At 42.7% G+C, this 21,975-nt stretch overlaps 1 protein-coding gene across 1 annotated transcript in view; it reads left to right on the top strand.

Annotated features, from left to right (window-relative positions):
• Window positions 1-21,975, top strand: part of LOC133554664 (ubiquitin-protein ligase E3A-like) — a 51,402-nt gene that overhangs the window by 22,551 nt on the left and 6,876 nt on the right. Inside the window, exons 4-8 of the mRNA XM_061903670.1 lie at window positions 9,135-10,384; window positions 10,459-10,603; window positions 16,393-16,598; window positions 16,707-16,871; window positions 16,949-17,104. Of these exons, the coding sequence (XP_061759654.1) occupies window positions 9,135-10,384; window positions 10,459-10,603; window positions 16,393-16,598; window positions 16,707-16,871; window positions 16,949-17,104 (1,922 nt within the window). The remainder of the gene's footprint in view (window positions 1-9,134; window positions 10,385-10,458; window positions 10,604-16,392; window positions 16,599-16,706; window positions 16,872-16,948; window positions 17,105-21,975) is intronic.

Genomic DNA, 21,975 nt, shown 5'->3' with positions numbered 1-21,975 from the left:
ACAAATTTCACCACACCTAGTGTGTGTGTGACAATCATTGGTACTTTAACTTTAACTTAGCTTGTTGTCTGTGAGAAGGAGCGACAAGATGGAGGAGTAAACGCATGCAGTGTAATGCCAGCAGCTTAAAGCAACTGCATGAGAACATATACTCGAATATCACGATATTGTCATTTTTTATATCACACAGAGACAAACCCGCAATATAGCTAGCATATCGATATTATCGCCCAGCCCTAGTTGCTTTTATTTTCTCAATACACGTGAGGAAACATGCAGCAGGTGATGTGCTGTGAACATTGTCACAACTTGTTAATAAAGTATTTACTTTGTTTACTGGGATGCTCACCCTTCGTTTATTGAACTGCAAACTTTATCAGTGTTCAAATAACATCAATACTAGCTGAAGTGTCTTGTCATCTCATCGAATTGAATGCAGGCTGTGAAGATTGTGTATTCACTGTGGGAGGTGTCACTCCGCTTAATTTTTGTTGGTCAAACTGTTGCACTGAACTACAAGGAGGCATTTTTGAGAATAACAATGCTTATTTATTAGACTTCATCTTCATAGGCAAAACTGCTTTGCGTTGTATATTGATATCAAAAAGTAAACACCGTTTTTTTTTTTTACATTATTTGTGTTTTTTTGAATGTCACAAAGGTATTACTTTAGAAAACATTCATGTAACACAGTATTTTGTTCATGTGTTATTGTGTGTAGTTAATTCCTATAGGGCATACTTCTGTTCAAACTCTTAATGGATCTGTCCCGATACAGCATCTTCATTCATTGACATTGAATCGACATTAAGGTTTTAATTAGTGTGTTAACCTAAGCGCAAAAAGCAGAGTTTTTTTTATGCCATTTACGGCATTTGAGTGACAGGCATCTACGTCAATCCAAGTTGTTGAACCACGTGCTCTATGCCTTATGGCCAATCAAGAGTGTTTACAGGAAACAGTAAGTTTGTGTGTGCTGCAGTGGAGTCAGCTAGTGCACTAATAACCACTACTTGGACCTTGGAAGAAGTTTGACTATGCCTCGGCTTAAAGTCAATTAATCGTACGATAAATGAAAATGAAGCCAAAATACTTTGCCTGCATAGATAAATGACTACGTCCGTTTGTGTTTCTTTTCTTCATCACCTGCTTCAACAGTAAAAAAAGTGGTCTCGCTCTGTGCATAACTTTTTGCACCTAATCATGTTTTTTGAATAACTAAATGAGCGCACTGAGCCCTCTTTTCAGTCATCCACAATCTTTGTCTCATTGGGCGGAGAGCTTGACCTCTACCTTACACACAGAGGAGATACAGACATTGCCTCCCTCCTTGCTTGTGAGAAGGTCCATAAAGCAAAATAGAATTAAGAGGGAAAAAATATGATTACAAAGTCAAATGTCCATTTTCTATTGCTTGTCCCTTCTGGGGTCTCAGGGGGTGCTGGAGCCTATCTCAGCTGCATTCTGGCTGAAGGCGAGGTACATCCTGGACAAGTCGCCACCTCATCGCAGAGTCCCTTTGTGAAAATAATTTGCCTTCAAACTGAATGGACAAAATAAACGGAAATGAATGAGCGACAATGCCGTGATAAAAACAAAAGAAAGACAATGCCTGACCTCGATTTTCCAAATGGGAAAAAAAATGCACTTTAAGTTCATTATTTATTTTAGTACATTTTTTGCTTACAGAAATAAGTCGATTTATTTATTTATTTATTTAGGATTACAAAAATGTATTCACCTTCAAATTACAATACAATGTAAACAATTCTACAGTATTGAGAAATTTAAGTTTATATCCTTCTCAATTATTTATTTTATCATTATCAGAATATATTATGTACATCAGTGCTTAATTTTGTCACAAAATAATGCTGACTATAATAATGTTTATTGTCAATAAGTTTTTCGGAAAATACATCCAGAGTGCAGCTGGGATAGGCTCCACCCCACCAGCAACCCCGAGAAAGACTAACGGTAGAAAATGTATTGTTCAGTAAAATTTTCAAAATAACATCACTGTAAAGTTTCTATTTGTTATTTCTTTATTTCATGATGTAGACATCCAGCCATCCATTTTCTACCGCTTATTCCCTTTTTGGGGTCACGGCGGGCGCTGGCGCCTATCTCAGCTACAATCGGGCGGAAGGCGGGGTACACCCTGGACAAGTCGCCACCTCATCGCAGGGCCAACACAGATAGACAGACAACATTCACACACTAGGGCCATGTGCATGTCTTTGGAAGTGGGAGGAAGCCGGAGTACCCAGAGGGAACCCACGCATTCACGGGGAGAACATAAGCTCTTAATCTATCTGCATAAAGCCAAGTATTTTTAAAAGTAGAGTATTGTGTATTGTTCTAATATGTAGCACCTTCAGACAAGAATATGTTGATTGACAGTCTAAAAGTAACATGTGTTCATTCGTTGTTTTCGCAGTTTTATGTATTTATATGTATAAAATATAATTGAATCACATTCGAAATTTTTGAGAGAAAATTATGTTTTTTCTCCAAATCGTAAAGCCCTAATATCTAGGGTTTTATTTGCTGAAAATTGCTGTACAGGCCAAATGCACATTGAGTTTCAAATGGTTTTGCTGGCCGAATGACATCCCTCCCGAGGCCAGCGGACCAGGAATTTGACTTTACATGATGTCTAACCTCTCTGTCTGGTGTTTCTTTACTCTGCTGTCTTTCACTGGATCCTTGCACCACACCAAAAATATCCAGACACGTCTGTTTTGGGCATTTCTCAAACCCCTGAATTACAGAGTCTTTGAGTTTGTAACGTGGTCCGTCAAGAGTGCAGAACGGCTCAGCTCCCCAGACAAGAGTAGTGACGTTACTGACCGGAGGTAATCTTTGGTATGACTCGGCCGGGATTTGAACTCACGACCTACCGATCTCAGGGCGGACACTCTAGCCATTAGGCCACTGAGTAGGTCCACTGAGTGCGCACATTTGCACAAGACAATTGGTATGTGGAATAAAAACACAAACAGACGAAATATCCGACTCGAGAAGGAGAAGAAGGGTGAACTTGCTTGGATCTGTCTTTTTTCACAGATATTTTTTCTGAAAATCAACCGGATTTATTTTGATTATGTCTCGTACTTTCCGCTCTGCACTACCCCATCTGTGCAAAATGAATGCGGCTTAGCTGTGGTATAAGACTAGCCTAAATTGGGACAATGTGTTGTTAGGCTGCTGACAAGATTTGCAACAGCTTTGTTTCGGGGATTTTTCCACAAAACTTTGTACCACACTCTGCTTTGCCAAAACGTCCTCAGTCACGGAAGATGGCACATTCTCTGGAGTTGCTTCCATCTCATCTGAAGCAGTGTTCTCTGATGCCTCCTGTTGCTGTTCCACATTAAGTTCTTGCATCTCTTCAGTGCTTAGTTTTTATTTTCCATGCTTTAAAGGACTGTAGTGTATTGCGAGATTTGGTGTTGACGATGTAATTTAAGATGGCTATATAAACAAGCGATGCTGTCAAGGGTCAAGGCACGACAGGCAAAATACAACAGTTTATTACATGCAATATTGGACTCTAATAAAGCGTATCGTCACACTTCTAATATCTTGTGATGTGTGCTACACACTCTATCCTGTCAGAAGCCGTTATGTATCATGTTGTATGTATGCATGCGTGTTCCAAATAAACTTGAACTCAACTCAACTGTTGACAAACACTTTAAATGTCTAGAAATGGGTCCTATACAGCAGTGGTCCCCAACCACCGGGCCGCAGAAGAATTTTTTATTAAAAAAAAATATTTTTTATTTATTTTTTTTTTTTATTAAATCAACATAAAAAACACAATATACACTTACAATTGGTGCACCAACCACAAAAACCTCCCTTTTTCATGACAAAGAAGAAAAAAGAAAAAAAAAAAAAGCAGAGTAACCATACAAACACTTAAGTATGAGCTGATGTATTGACAAGGCATTTGCAAAAAAAAACTTAATTCTGGCAGATTTTTAGTGAGGAACACCAACATGACATGACAAAATCACAAATGTCTGTCAAACGTTTGCACAGCTTTTAGAAATGCTCGTATAGTAATAAATAATAAATGGTAGCATGTCTCTGGCAATGTATCTAACCACACTTTCTGTTAGCGCACACTATGTTGCACTGTTTCGTTTACACTGACATGGCTTGTTCACTGAATGCGAAGTGAGCGTACACTGTCACATAGTTGTGTATCAGGTAAGTGAGCATTTAGGTTTGTTTTATTCGCGCACATTAGGGAAACTGGGTCCTCTGTGTTGATATCATCGTGTTCCAAAGGTTTAAATTGAGCGGTGGCATTTGATTTTTTCGATCATTTAGTTCATGTTAGCTTCTACATGCTAACTAGTAGCACTGTATGATGTTTGCGGGCCAGCGGCCCCGCCTTGCTGCACAAAGAGTCAAAGACACTTAATGAAGACAAGAGGATTCACTTCCTTCTTTTCATTCCAACATGATACAAGAGCATGTAGCTGCTGACAGCGACGAAAAGCATAAACGCTCTTAAAGCATGCACGTAGTGATTTATCGAGGCTAGAAAACTTACCGACTTAATTTTCATTTATCGTTGGTTAATTGACTTATCAAATATCGGTCCATGCAGACATACGGGAAACATATTTGTGTGGTGTTCGTGTGATCGTCATAGTTTTTATCAAAGTGTTGTGGCAAATGCAAGAAACAGAACGTTGTCTTTTCAATGTCTTTATTGTAGACTGCCAACATGAGACTACTCACAACACAACACAACATGCAGTTTTTATGTGTTCTCCCAAAACGCAAAACCACACCCCTTCTCTGAGTGTGAGCATGGTCTTAGTGACCGCCACACAGCCCCCCTCACTCGCCTGCCGCAACGGGTAAAATGTCCATCCCGCGGTGGAGCGGGTGTACCCTGTGGGGAAAAAACAATATCAGGGCCCTGTGGAGGCGAAGGACATTCAACTCTAATAGATTTCGGAGGGCGACCTCGGCGGGGGACTTGGCCCGGCAGCACCTCATCACCTGCGATAAAATGCGCCGGTTTAATCCTGTCCAAAGAAACGCATTCCCTACGTCCGCCCATATCCAGTACAAAAACCTTAGGACCGCGTTCTAGAACCCTAAATGGGCCATCGTAAGGGGGTTGGAGGGGCGAACGGTGGGCGTCATGACGGACAAAAACAAAACAGGCATTTTTAAGCTCTGATGGCACAAATGATTTTGGGAAACAGTGGTGGACCGGGCCAGGAGCCAAGGACTCCCTCGGCCAAAAGGGAAACGATCGCAAGGCGCCACCCTCAGGTAAAAATTCACCCGGAACACGGAGTGGTTGACCAAACACCAATTCAGCGGGGGCCACAGCGAGATCCTCTTTAGGGGCCGAGCGCAACCCAAGGTAAACGGTCAACCCAATTGCTATCCACGAGCGCCGCACGCAGAGCCGCCTTAAGCGACCGGTGAAAACGTTCACATAAGCTGTTAGCTTGGGGATGGTAGGCTGTCGTACGGTGCACCTGCACTCCCAATGACTGCGCCAACGCTGACCAAAGCTCTGACACGAACTGGGATCCCCTGTCCGAGGTGATATCGGATGGCGTGCCAAAACGCGCAACCCAGGCCGACAGAAACGCACGGGCAACGTCCACAGAGGCAGTGGAGGAAAGAGGAACTGCTTCTGGCCATCTGTTAGTACGATCCACCATCGTTAGCAAGTGTGTATAACCCTGCGACGGAGGGAGGGGGCCAACTAAGTCCACATGCACGTGGTCAAATCGCCTGACCGGAATTGTAAATGGTTCGAGGGCCGCTTTAGTGTGCCGATGGACCTTGGCGCGCTGACATGCTACGCATGCGGCTGCCCACTGCCTAACATCCTTCCTAAGGCCAGCCCAAACAAACTTGGCACCAACCAACTTGACGGAAGCCCGAACGTCAGGGTGTGACAGGGAGTGTATCGCGTCAAAAACCCGGCGGCGGCAGTCTACCGGGACAACAGGTCGCAGGCGGCCAGTGGACACATCGCAGAGGAGGGATGGACCGCCGTCCTGCACCACCACCTCCTTGAGCACAAGCGCCGTACCTTCAGCTTTGAGTGCGCGGATGCCGGGGTCGTCGGGCTGGTCAGCGGCCATTCCCGAAAAATCTGAACCAAGCTGCACGGGGCACACAAGGACGCGCGAGAGACAGTCGGCCACAGGGTTGGCCTTACCGGCCACATGCTGAATGTCCGTAGTGAACTCAGAGATAGACGACAAATGACGCTGTTGACGGGCTGACCAAGGCTCCGTGACCTTTGACATGGCAAACGTCAGGGGTTTGTGGTCCACAAAAGCCGTGAAAGACCGACCCTCCAACAGAAAACAAAAATGGCGTGTTGCGAGATACAGTGCTAACAATTCACGGTCAAATACACTGTACTTCCGCTCGTTATCCCGCAGTTTGCGACTGAAGAACGCAAGAGGCTGCCACACATTCGCCACCCGCTGCTCAACCACGGCACCCACAGCGACATCAGACGCATCTGTCGTCAAAGCCACGGGCGCCGTGGAAACAGGGTGGGCGAGAAGAGTAGCCCCTGCGAGTGCGGATTTTGCCTTCTGAAAAGCTTGGACCCGCTGAGGAGTCCATTCGAGGGAATCGCTAGCCTTTTTGTTACGTAGGGCACCATAAAGAGGCTGCAGGAGGTGGGCAGCGCGCGGAAGGAACCGATTATAACAATTAATCATGCCCAAAAACTCCTGCAGAGCTTTGATAATGGAGGGGCGAGGAAAATCCGCCACCGCCTGCACCTTCGAAGGCAAAGGAATCGCACCCTGCGACGAAATACGGTGACCTAAAAAATCAATCTCCGACAGCCCAAACTGACATTTAGAAGGATTTACGATGATTCCGTGCACGTCAAGCCGTCTGAACACCCGTGTTAGATGTGACTGGTGCTCCTCAGCTGAAGGACTCGCCACCAAAATGTCGTCGAGATAAATAAATACAAAATTGAGCCTGCGCAACACTGAGTCCATTAATCTCTGAAAGGTCTGTGCTGCCCCCTTAAGGCCAAAAGGCATACGCAGGAACTCAAAAAGGCCAAACGGGGTTATTACTGTGGTCTTGGGCACGTCCCCCTGGTGATAACCGCGAACTAGGTCTACCTTTGAAAAAATGGCGGCACCAGCCAGGCGCGCCGAAAAGTCCTGGATGTGCGGAATAGGGTAGCGGTCGTGCGTTGTGATGTTGTTAAGGCGGCGAAAATCCCCACAAGGGCGCCAGGAACCGTCTGACTTAGGCACCATGTGCAAGGGGGAAGCCCACGGGCTGTTAGAACGCCTAACGATGCCTAAACGCTCCATAGTAGCAAACTCCTCTTTAGCAATGGTCGATTTAGCCGCGTCAAGACGGCGCGCGCGCGCAAAAACTGGCGGGCCCACAGTGGGAATAAAATGTTCAACGCCGTGTTTAGTGTCCGTGGTGGAGAAAGCGGGAGTGGTTAACGACGGAAAATCCGCCAGCAAACGCTGAAAAACGTCACCAGATACCGAATAATTAGCGTGTGTTAACGGTCCAAGTCCCCCTGCCTAACATGTAAAAGATGAGAAAGACACAGCATCAATCAATCGGCGGTTAGCAACATCAACAAGCAGTCCATTAGCACACAGAAAATCCGCGCCAATAATGGGGACTGTGATGGCGGCGATGATAAAATTCCACTGGAAATTACGTCCATTGAAGCAAACAGTCACCAACCTGGAGCCGAAAGTGTCGATTGATGAGCCGTTGGCGGCACTCAGCAGCGGCCCGCAGCCACCTGTCGCCTTGTCCGCGTCTGTGGCAGGTAGCAGGCTGACTTGCGAACCGGAGTCCACCAGGAAACGTCTCCTTGACGACGAGTCAGCGATGAAAAGCCGCTTGCTTGTTTCGCCGGCGCCCACAGCCGCTACTGAATGCCGGCGTTGGAGTTTCCCGGGGCCGTGAAGGAGCGAGGAGGGACACACCGTCGGGCTTTGGCGCCAAAACGTTGATGGAAGAAGCACTGGCCAGTTTCGCGCCTTTTCCGGGTAGTGACTCCCGCCACTACTGCTGGGTCGGCGTCCTCCGCCGTCTGCAGCGGGGGCGCTTCCAGGCTCAGCACCCGGTCAGCTTCTTCAGCCAAGCCCCGGTAATCACGGGAGGCCAGGGAAGTGGAGTTAGCTAGCGCTGCACGGGCTGCAGGTGGGAGCCGCCGCAAGAAAAGATGCGGGAAAATGAACCCGCCTTCTTCGGATCCCAGCAGCGACAGCATACTGTCCATCAAATCCACGGCGGTGCCTTCACCCAATCCCGGCAGGGAAAGAAGTCTATCCGCCCTCTCAGCGTCAGTCAGATTGAATCTTCGAAGCAGGAGATTCTTGAGGGCGGTGTACTTACCGCTCTGTGGAGGGTCTCGCAACAGCTGCATAGCGCGGCGACTAGTCTCCTTGTCGAGGGTTGTCACCACCAGGTGATACCGGGAGTCGTCGCCGTCGATTACCCGCAGGTTGAAAAGTGACTCGATGTGCTGGAACCATGATGCTGGGTTGCTCTGCCAGAACTCTGGAAGTATGCAGTTTGCTGGAGCTGGGGCGACATGGCCGATGAAGACACCTCTTCCGCGTGAAACATAGTCGGGGTCACCAATGTGGCAAATGCAAGAAACAGAACGTTGTCTCTTCAATGTCTTTATTGTAGACTGCCATCATGAGAATACTCACAACACAACATAACATGCACTTTTTATGTGTTCTCCCAAAACGCAAAACCACACCCCTTCTCTGAGTGTGAGCATGGTCTTAGTGCCCGCCACAGTGTACAGAATTATTAGGCACCAGGCAGCTTTTATATGCTTCAAACAAAATGGGCCAAAAATTAAATTTGTTAACTCGTAAAAAGTATTTCAGTAAAGACGCAGCACTCTTTAAGTCGCTTTAAAGCCATTATGAAACAATAGTTGACCTTCAAAAGTCCATGAGAGTGACAATGCTAATGTAATGTGCACAATATACTCTTAAAAAACTAAACATGACCAACTTTGTTAAATATTAAGATTTGAGGTGTATTTTTTGTGAATGTCATTGTAGTTTTGCAGTCAAGTGTTTAATCTCGTCTGATTCTGTTTCTAGATGTGAATTACCTGACAGAGGAGAAAGTGTATGAGATTTTGGACATCTGTGGTGAGAAGGAGGATTACTCCCCTCTCATCAGAGTAATCGGCCGTGTGTTCTCCAGCGCTGAGGGCCTGGTGCAGAGCTTCCGAGGGTCCAAGCCTCACACCAAGGAGGAGCTCAAGTCACTCCAAGAAAAAGACGAGGACAAAGATGAAGATGAGAAGGAGGCTGCTGCCTGCTCTACTACAGCTATGGAGGAGGACTCCCCGACCTCTGCTTCATCAAGGCTTGGAGAGGGATCATCAGGGTACAACGATATCCAAAAGCTGCCCCCTGACGAGGTTTCAGTGGACATTGCAGCTGTACGACGCGTGTACGAACGGCTCCTGTCTAATGAGAAGATAGAAGCTGCTTTCTTGAATGCACTGGTCTACCTCTCACCTAACGTAGCGTGTGACCTGACCTACCATAATGTGTATTCCCGTGACCCAAATTACCTAAACTTGTTTGTTATAGTGATGGAGAACAGCAACCTCCACAGCCCTGAGTACTTGGAGATTGCACTTCCGCAATTCTGCAAAGCCATGAGTAAACTCCCTCTGGCCGCTCAGGCCAAACTCTCTCGACTGTGGTCACACTACAGCGCTGAGCACATTAGGCGCATGGTAGAGACGTTCCAGCAGCTCATTACCTACAAAGTCATTAGCAACGAGTTCAACAGCCGCAACCTGGTAAACGATGATGATGCCGTTGTGGCAGCAACCAGGTGCTTGAAAATCGTTTACTATGCAAACGTACTTGGTGGTGACCTTGATACAGAGCACAACGAAGACGAAGATGAGGAGCCCATTCCGGAGTCCAGTGAATTTATTCTGCAGGAGCTACGAAGTGAGGAGAGGCGGAACAAAAAGGGTCCACGAGTGGACCCACTAGAGACTGAGTTAGGCATCCGCACCAACGACTGCCGGCGGCCGCTTATTCTCTTCGAAGAGTTTGTCAATGAGCCTCTGAACGAGGTTCTAGAAATGGACAAAGACTATACTTTCTTTAAGGTAGAAACCGAAAATAAGTTCTCCTTCATGACATGCCCGTTCATCCTGAATGCTGTCACCAAGAACCTGGGTCTGTACTACGACAACCGCATCCGTATGTACAGCGAACGCCGCATTACGGTGCTTTACAGCCTAGTGCAAGGCCAACAGCCCAACCCATATCTGAGGCTGAAGGTCCGCCGAGACCACATCATTGACGACGCTCTGGTCAGGGTATGTGTCTGATTTCTGCCAATTTAAAGAGATTTGTAAGATCGTGTTGATAACTGGAGCAATATCCTTTACAGCTGGAAATGATCGCAATGGAGAATCCTGCAGACCTCAAAAAACAGCTGTATGTGGAGTTTGAAGGGGAGCAAGGTGTTGACGAAGGAGGTGTTTCCAAAGAGTTCTTCCAGCTTGTAGTTGAGGAGATCTTCAACCCAGATATTGGTAAAAAAAAAAAAAAAAAAAGTCTTACTGATATTGTATATCAGACACTAATTACCTTTAAATTCACAAGAGCAGAAAACAAAGCCAGAAGGGCCTTTAAACAACAACAAGCAAAACATTTTCCGCTACAAAAGTACATTTTTGAAAGGTATGGAAAAACACATAACTGTTTAAGGAGGCAGAACATTGCACTTTAAAACCATGACATGAAGCTGAATTTTTGTATTAAAATTCCATTAATAATAGGCTGGTATATTTATTATTACTGATGCCGATAAACAACAATTTAGATGTCATCATTCATGAATGTTTTACAAGTAATGTTAGCAGCAATGTCTTGTTTTCAGTCCGCCAAAGCAAGCTATCAGGATCTATTTAATCCACTTTATGATGCAGGAATAAGGTTATTGTGCTGCTGCTTTTTGTTGCATTTGACTTTAAGCAAACTTTGCCAAAAACCCAAATCAGTTTCAAACCACTGGCAATATTATTCCTTTTTTGGTACCAACTTCTCGTTCTCTTAAGCGGTAGCCACATTGTTTCTCTGTGCATCTCTGTTAAATATACAATAGGGAGGGGAAATAATTGTTGGGCTATAGAACGCACCTGTTTTTAAGCTGCAGCAACCTAATTTTTTGACTACCGGTAATTTTATTTTGGGCGCACACATCTTTTAGCTGCAGGTGTACACATTGAAAAATCTAATATTTACACAGGTGCTTGTGTAAATTCACAATTTCAACAAAAAAACTGTTATAATTGTTTTAAGACTACAACTGGAAAAAAAACAACACATCTTGCCAACAGTGCCGAAAATTTTACCGACAACTTGTAAAAAAATAATTGAGCTGTAATAGCCAGTTAGATAATTGCACAAAGCAAAAAATAACATCCATCCATCCATCTATTCACTACTGCTTGTTCCTTTTTGGGTTCGCGGGGAGTGCTGGAGCCTCTCTCAGCTGCATTCGGGCGGAAGGCGGGGTACACCATGGGCAAGTCGCCACCTCATCGAAGGGCCAGTACAGATAGACAAAATTCACACTCACATTACACTAGGGCCATGTTTTTATTGTTGCCAATAAACCTATCCCTAGGTGCATGTATTTAGAGGTGGGAGGAAGCTGGAGTACCCGGAGGGAACCCACGCAGTCATGGGGAGAACATGCAAATTATTTCATGTTGAAAAAAAACACAGCTTAACAAGCTAAGAGATGAATAACTGCCCCCTAGTGTTGCACAAGCAGACATAGGCTTAATTCGAATACCCTTCCTTTGCCCTTGATTTTGCACTCCCTCAATGGTTTTGCGCATTCACGTCAATCAAGAGGCGTTAAAATTATCCGTCAGGTTGGAGCAAAGGGCAAAGTACTTCCAACGAAACAAAGGGAACTCGCAGACCTCCCTACACTTTTGAGTACGAGGAGAAAAACGGCAGACCAGAAGCCCAGAGAAGCGTAGAAATTTAAGTATGAAGCATAATTATTGCTTTTCGTAATATTGACACTAGTGAATTTAGTCAGGCTTCAAACCTTTGCTACTGCACATAAATATTGGCTTCAAACCCAAATACACACCAACATACATTTTACAAACTGCATGCTAATGCGCCAGCATTTTTCACCAAAAATGTTGTCTTTTAAATGGTCATCTCAATAAAGACAGGTAAAAAAAAGAGTGCACGCATGCGCCGGAATCTTGAAAGTAAACAAACATTCACCTACATAACTGCGGGCCAACGGCGAGGGTTGATGACATCGCAAGACTCGATCGGCATCCATATTTGCAATACTTCGCCACGGCACAAGATGCTAGAGGGCAAGGGTCAGTGCCAAGTAGACAAGGGCAGGGGCAGGAGGGAGAAATCGAGCCAAATTGAGCCATAGTTTGGCCAACGATTTAAATGTTAACCGTGACTTCGCAGAGATAAGTATGTTTAAACTGAGATAACACACTTTGGCACTAATCTTATTAATGTGTGTGTGTATGTAAACTTAAGACTTCAGACTGGATTGCGCTCACTAAGATGATTTCTATAATCCTCTGCGCATGAGCTTAGTAGATCAGCATTGCGTGCGCAATTAATTCTGCGAATGTTTAATATTTTTTAATGTCTTAAATACAATCAAACCTTTAGTAGATCAACACCAAGCTGGTATGTGGCCTGATTTGTATAAACTTCTTAACATATACTTTGTGTGTTGGATAAACCTTTTTGGACAATCAAAAACATCCAAATGCCAATTTCTTTTGAATCTGATAAGTCATTGCCCTATTTGGCACCGATTTAAGTGGACTGTAACAGCTAAGTAAAAACCACTGCTCATGCTTCACATATCAGACAAACATAATGAAAATATAACATCTTAAATCACAATTTTTTTTTACAAGGGTTAGGACAAATTAAGAGTATTGTTATATTTATTACGATATAATACTTTTTTATAATACTGATGTCTTTGGAGGTGGGAGGAAGCCGGAGTATCCGAATGGAACCCACGCATTCACGGGGAGGACATGCAAACTCCACACAGAAAGATCCCAAGCCTGGGATTGAAAACAGGACTACAGGACCTTCATATTGTGAGGCAGACGCACTAACCACTCTGCCACCGTGAAGCCCAAAAAATCACATACACCTGGGGATAGGTTGATTGGCAACACTAAAATTGGCACTTGTGTGTGAGTGTGAATGTTGTCTGTATCTGTGTTGGCCCTGCGATGAGGTGGCGACTTGTTCAGGGTGTACACCGCCTTCCGCCCGATTGTAGCTGAGATAGGCACCAGCGCCCCCCGCGACCCCAAAAAGGGAATAAGCGGTAGAAAAAAAATGGATGGATAATACTTTACCGTGAAGCCCAAAAAAACACATACACCTGGGGATAGGTTGATTGGCAACACTAAAATTGGCACTTGTGTGTGAGTGTGAATGTTGTCTGTGTCTGTGTTGGCCCTGCGATGAGGTGGCGACTTGTCCATGGTGTACGCCGCCTTCCGCCCGATTGTAGCTGAGATAGGCACCAGCGCCCCCAGCGACCCCAGAAATTGAATAATTGGTAGAAAATGAATGGATGGATAATACTTTTTTCAGGTATATAATTTGTCACTTATGATAATACATATCTGAAATGCTGGGTGTTTTAGATATAACATCCAGCTTAACTATGTTGGACTTGTTTAAAGCCCATCCATCCATTTTCTACCGCTTATTCCCTTTTAATGCCGTTTTAGGAAGAAAAAAAAGTGCCTGTATAAGCTGCACCAGCTTTAATAAACTCTCCGATTAAGCTTAACAGTGTAGGCGGTAGCGGCTTTACTTGTATAACTACATTTCATAGTAGTCTGGGCATAACCTTGCTGTTTTTTTTCATCAAATAGCTATTCAGTGCTGAAGCCAATTTTAGTCACGCACTAGGATCCACAGAAGCTTCACAAGGCATTCCTTAACCTTAAACAAATCTCTTCCTCATTCCTTACCTATCCTACAGCCGATTACGCTCATGACTGATTGTGTATAAAAAGATGTGCACAAGTTGGATTGAAAGTGGCACTGCACAATTTGAGACAATGGCAAAAGCGATTGTAGATGTGTCTTCACCATGCAGATTGCCTCCGCAAAGTATTTGGAGCGCTTCACTTTTTCCACATTTTGTTATGTTACAGCCTGATTCCTAGATGGAATGATTGAATTTTTATTCCCCAAATTCTACACACAATAACCCATAATGACAATGTGAAAACATTTTTTTAAAGAAATGTTTGCTATTGTATTAAAAATAAACTAAGAAACTGCATGTACATAAGTATTTACAGCCTTTGCTCAATACTTTGTTGATGTACAGCCTCAAGTAATTTTTAATGCAATACCACATGCTTGGCACATCTATCTTTGGACAGTTTTGCCCATTCCTCTTTGCATCACTTCCCATGCTCCATCAGGCTGGTTGGCAAGGGTCAGTGCGCAGCCATTTTGAGGTCTCTCTAAAAATGTTCAATATGATTGAAGTCTGGGTTCTGGCTGGGCCACTCAAATACATTCACAAAGTTGTCCTTAATACTGGAGGCCCTTAAGGATATTTTCGTTCACTTTTGTCTAAAAGCGCCAAATTTGGCAGAGGTGTAGCTCAGAGCATACTTACATGATTTAGCTAGGGCGCCCACGTCAGTGACCTTTGGGGTGGCCCCAGCGGCCAATGAAATATGGCCGCCGCTTGTTATAGCTTTTGTCTCTAACATTTGAAACAGATGAGCTACAAATGTAAACTTGGTGTCTATTTCATGTGTTTTGACAATTAGAAATGTGTTGGGATGCTCATTTTTATTTTGGGGTGTGTCGAGACCAGTGGTTCTGAAATGGAGGTACACATACCCTTGGGTATGCCAAGGGGTATGTGAGATTTGACCAAAAGGAACGCGGAGTTGGAATATAAATACAACACTTTATGTACATATTTATATAATATTTACATATTTATATAATATGTAACTACAAGCTCCATTCACAGACTGAGTCCCATTGCTTTTATGAGCGGGCGAGCAAGTCAAAAGCCGAAAAAAAAATTAATAAAATAAAAAATAAAATATGTATATATTTTTTATTATTATTTTTTTTTTTAATTTATTTATTTTTTTTAATTTGTGGCGGCTGTAATTCTTTTGTGGCGGGCCGCCACAAATAAATGAATGTGTGGGAAACCCTGCCTGAACCATCATTCAATGGATCAATTGTGACATTTATACATGAAGGTATAGCATTCGCAATTTCAATGAAATCTTTGAGATCCTTTTCTAGTGAAAAAAGTCCTTCGCTTTTGGGTGTTTGTAAGGGGTCATCAGACCGTAATTGGCAGAGACAACATAAGTCCCAATTGTTGCTGCTGCTGCTGCTGCTATTACTCTCAGATGATGTGGAGGCGATATTGTTTGATAATAGCTACACTGAAAAATGCATTGCATGAAAATAAATTGGGGGTGGGGGGGGCAACACTGACTTTTTCTACTTTTACTAATGTTACAATGAAGTATATATTCTATCTGCGTTGAAATATATGTGCAATACATTTTGGTTGATAATGGCTACGTTGTTCATATGGAAATTAAAGTGCTCTAATAAAAAAATAATCATAAATGTGATCATTTCAGTATGTTTCTGATGCTCAAAAAACCTATAATAATGTTTGCCAAAAGTTAAGGTACACCTAAATTTTACTTACACTGACTTCTTGGAACAATGCTAAATAGGTGTCCTGACACACCCAATCATAAAGATGATTTTTCCTTCATATTTGTAATTGTCAAAAAACATGAAATGGACGCCAAGTTTGGATTTGTAGTTCATCTGGTTCAAATATAGAGGCAAAAGCGTGTTCATGTGATGGCCATATTGGATCAGCCGCTGTGGCGACCCCAAACATCACCGGCGCGGGCGCCTTAGCCAAATCATTTAAGTATGCCCTGAGCGACACCTGTGCCAAATTTGGCGCTTTTAGACAAAAGTGAACGAAAACACCCTAAAATCTCCCTAAGGGCCCTCACTATAAGCCATTATTTTAATATCTTGGTTGTGTGCATGGGTTGTCATGCTGAAAGATGAACCATCTCCCCAGTCTGTAAAGAGTATCAAAAATCATAATGAAAGTGATTAGTTTGATCTGGATGTTGCTTCTGTCGACTCCGCAGTTCTTTTGAAGGACTGAACAGCTTTTTCGTTATATTTATTTTTTATATAATTGTTTCGAAAAATGTTGATTAAAATTGACATGAATAAAATGTGTGTTTTTGTCTGGCAGGGATGTTCACATATGATGAGCTCACCAAACTCTTTTGGTTCAACCCTTCATCGTTTGAAAATGAGGGCCAGTACACACTGATTGGCATTGTTCTCGGCCTCGCCATCTACAACAATTGCATCCTCGATGTTCACTTTCCAATGGTTGTCTACAGAAAGCTAATGGGCAAGAAAGGAACATTCAGGGACCTTGCAGATGCCAACCCTGTAAGAGTCCAGTTTTCACTGGAAAAAAAACATTTAATACTATATAATTATAAAAATTATATAGTAAGATGGCCCTTGTTGAGCATTTGTCCTCATTGTGTTGGTTAGATTCTGCACCAAAGCCTAAGGGAACTTCTTGAGTATAAGGGCAGTGTGGAGGAGGATATGATGATTACGTTCCAGATTTCTCAGACGGACCTCTTTGGAAACCCTCTTATGTATGATTTAAGGGAAAATGGCGATAAAATTCCAGTGACGAACGAAAATCGAAAGGTAAGGTATGCACGCACACGTTATTTACGGGTTGGAATCGGTACTACAATTACTTTTGTTTTTTATTTGAAATGCAGGAATTTGTGGCTCAGTATGCGGAATACATGCTCAACAAAAGCGTTGAGAAGCAGTTTAAAGCATTCAGGAGAGGCTTCCACATGGTCACCAATGAGTCACCACTCAAGTACCTTTTTCGGCCTGAAGAAATCGAGCTGCTGATCTGTGGAAGCCGGGTGAGATTACTTAATACATGCAACATTACATTACTGTACTTGATTATGTACACCTGCACATTCTAATAGATTAATCTGACGTCACGTCCGGCTCATTTACTATGCAAGCCTCAAAGTGCGAGGCCAGCGAGCGTTTTTGTCAAACCGTCCTGGGGAAAAATGCCCAATACCTGCGTAGTTTTAGGGTATTGTAACCATTTAAATCACGAAAAAGATAAAATTTTCTTCCAAATTCTTTAAAACGTAATCAAAAATTATGAAAGATGTCAAGATTTTATGAAACAACAACAAAAAATGTTGTTTCTTATTCAAACAGGGATAGCAGGTCCATTCTATGTGTCATACTTGATCATTTCGCAATATTGCCATATTTTTGCTGAAAGGATTTAGTAGAAAACATCGACGATAAAGTTCGCAACTTTTGGTGCTGATAAAAAAGCCTTGCCTTTACCGGAAGTCGCAGACGATGACGTCACAAGGGTGAGGGCTCCTCACATCCTTCCATTGTTTATAATGGGAGCCTCCAGCAGCAAGAGCTATTCGGACCGAGAAAATGACAATTTCCCCATTAATTTGAGCGAGGATGAAAGATTCGTGGATGATGATATTGATAGCGAAGGACTAGGAAAAAAAATAAAATAAAAGAAAGTAAAAAAAGGCGATTGCATTGGGATGGATTCAGATGTTTTTAGACACATTGACTACGATAATTCTGGGAAATCCCTTATCTTTCTATTGTGTTGCTAGTGTTTTAGTGAGATTAAATAGTACCTGATAGTCGGAGGGGTGTGTCCAGGGGTGTCTTGAGGCCAGTATCTGAGGGAAGTCACGGCAGATACAAGGACTGCGCAAACTCCACAGATCTCCGGTAAGAGGCGACTTTTTAAACATAATTTTCTCACCGAAGCCTGCCGGTTGACAAGTGGTCGGGAACCATGTTCGCTTGACCGCTCTGATCCATAGTAAAACTTCACCTCCGGGAATTTTAAACAAGGAATCACCGTGTGTTTGTGTGGCTAAAGGCTAAAGCTTCCTAACTCCATCTTTCTACTTTGACTTCTCCATTATTAATTGAAAAAATTGTAAAAGGTTCAGCAACACAGATGTCCAGAATACTGTTTAATTGCGCGATGAAAAGAGACGATTTTTAGCCGCAAATATTTCGCTAATATTTCCTGACAGTCCGTGGCGTCACGCGCACGCGTCATCATTCCGCGACGTTTTCAACAAGAAACTCCGCGGGAAATTTAAAATTGCAATTTAGTAAACTAAACCGGCCGTATTGGTATGTGTTGCAATGTTAAGTTTTCATTATTGATATATAAACTATCAGACTGCATGGTCGGTAGTAGTGGAATTCAGTAGGCCTTTAAAGGTTTCTTTGATATACGTTAATGTTTAGTATTTCCCATTATAGTATTATCTTGATAGTATTTGTATTTTGTCTTGGTTTGGAGTTGTTGGTTTCAGCTACAAGTGTTTTGTATAGCACCAACTAGGCGAGTCTAAATAAAAGAAAGCAAATGTGAGCAAAACTTAAAAGAGCTTTTACCAAAGGCAGTAATCATAAATGAAGCTTTCAGCACATACACACCTTTTAAATCTATAGTTAGACTTAAATAAAGTCAGAGAAACCATGCATACTCGAAACGGCGTGTGCAACAAACATGGCCTAGACTTACCTGGCCATGCAGTTGGTGACCTGTGATCACTTCTCTGTCTCTTTCACAACGAGCTAGGCCTTCAGTGTTGCCACCGATTATCTTTATGAGTGGTTAACATAATGGGAAAATGACAAACAGTGAATCAAAGATATCGAGTGCTACTAGCAGTGTGTTTACAAAGACGATTCCTCACAAGGCGCAAAGTTAAATTATGAAATGCAACTTTAGCCAAACGTTAATGATGCATTATTTACCCGGAAGAATCTTGATAACAATTTCCTTGACCCAGCCATACACAAATAAGTTGTATGATTCTATGCTTTTTCAAGCTTTCATCTGTTTTATTGTGTGGAATATGCACCAAATAGTTTGACATATCTGGGAACGCTACTGACAGATAATCCTTGAGATCACTCTACATATCCCTTTTGATAACATATGGGAATCCATTCCATTGCATAGTTATGATTTTTTGCTCGTAACTGCTTTTAGTGGCATGATCTAGACCAGGGGTCTCAAACTCAATTTACCTGGGGGACACTGGATGCAGAAACTGGGTGGGGCTGGGCCGCGAGAAAATATTTCTTAAAAAAATCTAACATCCAGTTTTTAATGAATTCACCTTCTTTGAATGGCTCCCCCGCCCTAGCAACACACTTGCCAACTCTCGCGATCTTTCCGGGAAACACCCGAATATCAGTGCCCCTCCCGACAATCTCCCGGGGCAATCATTCTACCGGTTTTCACCCGGACAACAATATTTAGGGCTTGCTGTGATGGCACTGCCTTTAGCGTCCTCTGCAACCTGTCTTCTCGTCCGCTTTTCCAACATAAAAACAGTGTGCCGGCCCAGTCACATATTGTATGAGGCTTCTGCAGACCCACGGAAGTGACTGCAAGACATACTTGATCAACAGCCATACAGGTCACACTGAGGGTGGCTGTACAAACAACTTTATCACTTACAAATATGCGCCCCACTGTGAACCCACACCAAACAAGATTGACAAACACATTTTTGGGGAACATCCGCACCGTAACACAACATAAACACAACATAACAAATACCCAGAATCCATTGCAGCCCTAACTCTTCCGGGCTACAACAGGGGGCGTGGATAGGGGGGCGGGGGTGTATTGTAGCCCGGAATTGTTAGGGCTGCATGGGATTCTGGGTATTTGTTCTGTTGTGTTACAGTGCGGATGTTCTCCCAAAATGTGTTTGTCATTCTTGTTTGGTGTGGGTTCACAGTGTGGCGCATATTTGCAACAGTGTTTAAGTTGTTTGTACGGCCACCTCTCAGTGTGACCTGTGTGGCTGTTGATCAACTATGTCTTGCAGTCGCCTACTGCATTTACAGAAGCCAAATACAACATGTGGCTCGACTGGCACGCTGTTTGTTCAGGTTGTAGAGGACGCTAAAGGCAGTGCCTCCACAGTGCCCCCTTAATATTGTTTGGGTGAAATCCGGGAGAATGATTACCCCTGGAGGGCCACTGAAAATTGGGAGTCTTCCGAAAGAATCGAGGGTATACAAGTATGAGGGTGTAAAGCGGCATTCATATAAAACTTGCGGGCCGCACCAACATAAAATTTTCATATTAAGGTGCGGGCCGCAAAATAACGTCTCGCGGGCCTCAATTGGCCCGCGAGCCGCGTGTTTGAGACCCCTGATCTAGACCCTTTGCGTACTCCGATACTTCACCCACTGTTGCTGCACAGTAGCCATATTGGTTTGGTGGCCTCCCACTTTCCTTTACTTCCGTTTAAAAGTCACGTGACTGAATACAACCTATTAGATAAATTAGTTTTAATCGAACATGTTAAAAAGGTGTTCATTGCTTGTGTTAGAGACACTTTTTTCATGTGTGATGGAGATTGTATGCTACTTTTCATTCCAGTAATTTGCTTTGTGAGACTTAACTCAAAAAAGCAAATTTTGCTGCTTGAGTTGATTAGAAAAACATTGCATTAGTTACGGATGGGCAATAAATATATCTATCGCAAAATATTTTATTCTAATTATCAATTAGAGGCAATTTGGATGTAATTAATTTGTTCTTGTTTCAGAAGCCTGCTTAAATAAGTTAGCAACGTCAGTACACACAGTGGCCTGTGGCACAAATATAACCTGGTTAACAGGAGGTCTCACTCACTTTGTCACGGGTGAAGCATATGACGTTACCAGCTTCAAATAGTGGCGATACATTATATCTAACAAATAATGTAAAATGTTCATAATAAACTTAAAGATGTGTCAGAAATGTGGTTTCATGGTTTGTATAATCTTTTTTTAGGGTTGAGTAAACAATACTCTTTTTAAGCATAGTACGCAACTTTCTACAACACAATCTACAAGTAGAATGCCGTCAGTTCCGCATTAGACTGATTCAATGGCATCATAACAAATCTGTGCATTAGTCTAGTGATATATTGCATGTACAATGATGTGTACGTAATTAAAATCAGCGCACACCTAAATGGAGGACTATTTAGTTTTAATCATAGGCATGCGCACGCCCTTATGGAAACCAAATTAATGAATTAACACTTTTCAATTCAATTTCCTTTATTTAACCAGGTAAAGGCTCATTGAGATTAAAATCTATTTTTCAAGAGAGACCAGACAAAGAGGGTGGTACAAACAAAGTTACAATAATAATTACAACAAGACAATACAACAGAACAGCAGTCATACCACAACAGGTCAAAAATAATTTAAACTATTGTAAAATAATTAAATTCAAAAGCAAGTACATTTCCCAAGAGAATTGGTTTCTTGATCTTTTAAAATGGATTTAAACTCCCCCACTTCTTTTGAGTAAAAAAACGTCCTTTTTTCATTAAATGTCTTTTAAACATGAGTAGGGCTGCAACTAACGATTGATTTGATAATCGATTAATCTGTCGATTATTACATCGATTAATAATCTGATAAAAGAGACAAACTACATTTCTATCCTTTCCAATACTTCATTTAATAAAACAGCATACTGGGACTATGTCCTTTCGACTTGCCAAATAAAACAAGGTAAGTGAATGAATGATGGGTTCCCACTTCTCTGTGAACGCTTTGAGTATATGACAATAGAAAAGCGCGATATAAATCTAATCCATTATTATTATTATTATAACTGTTACAAAAATGTTTTGTTTTTTTATAAAGTGCACCATTGTCATGCACAATAGCAATAATTTTGCTTAGG

This window comes from Nerophis ophidion, linkage group LG06, assembly GCF_033978795.1.
Source record: "Nerophis ophidion isolate RoL-2023_Sa linkage group LG06, RoL_Noph_v1.0, whole genome shotgun sequence".
Classification (NCBI taxonomy): Eukaryota; Metazoa; Chordata; class Actinopteri; order Syngnathiformes; family Syngnathidae; genus Nerophis; species Nerophis ophidion.
Note: the sequence above shows the minus strand (reverse complement) of the source record. Positions and strands in the feature narration are given on the sequence as shown.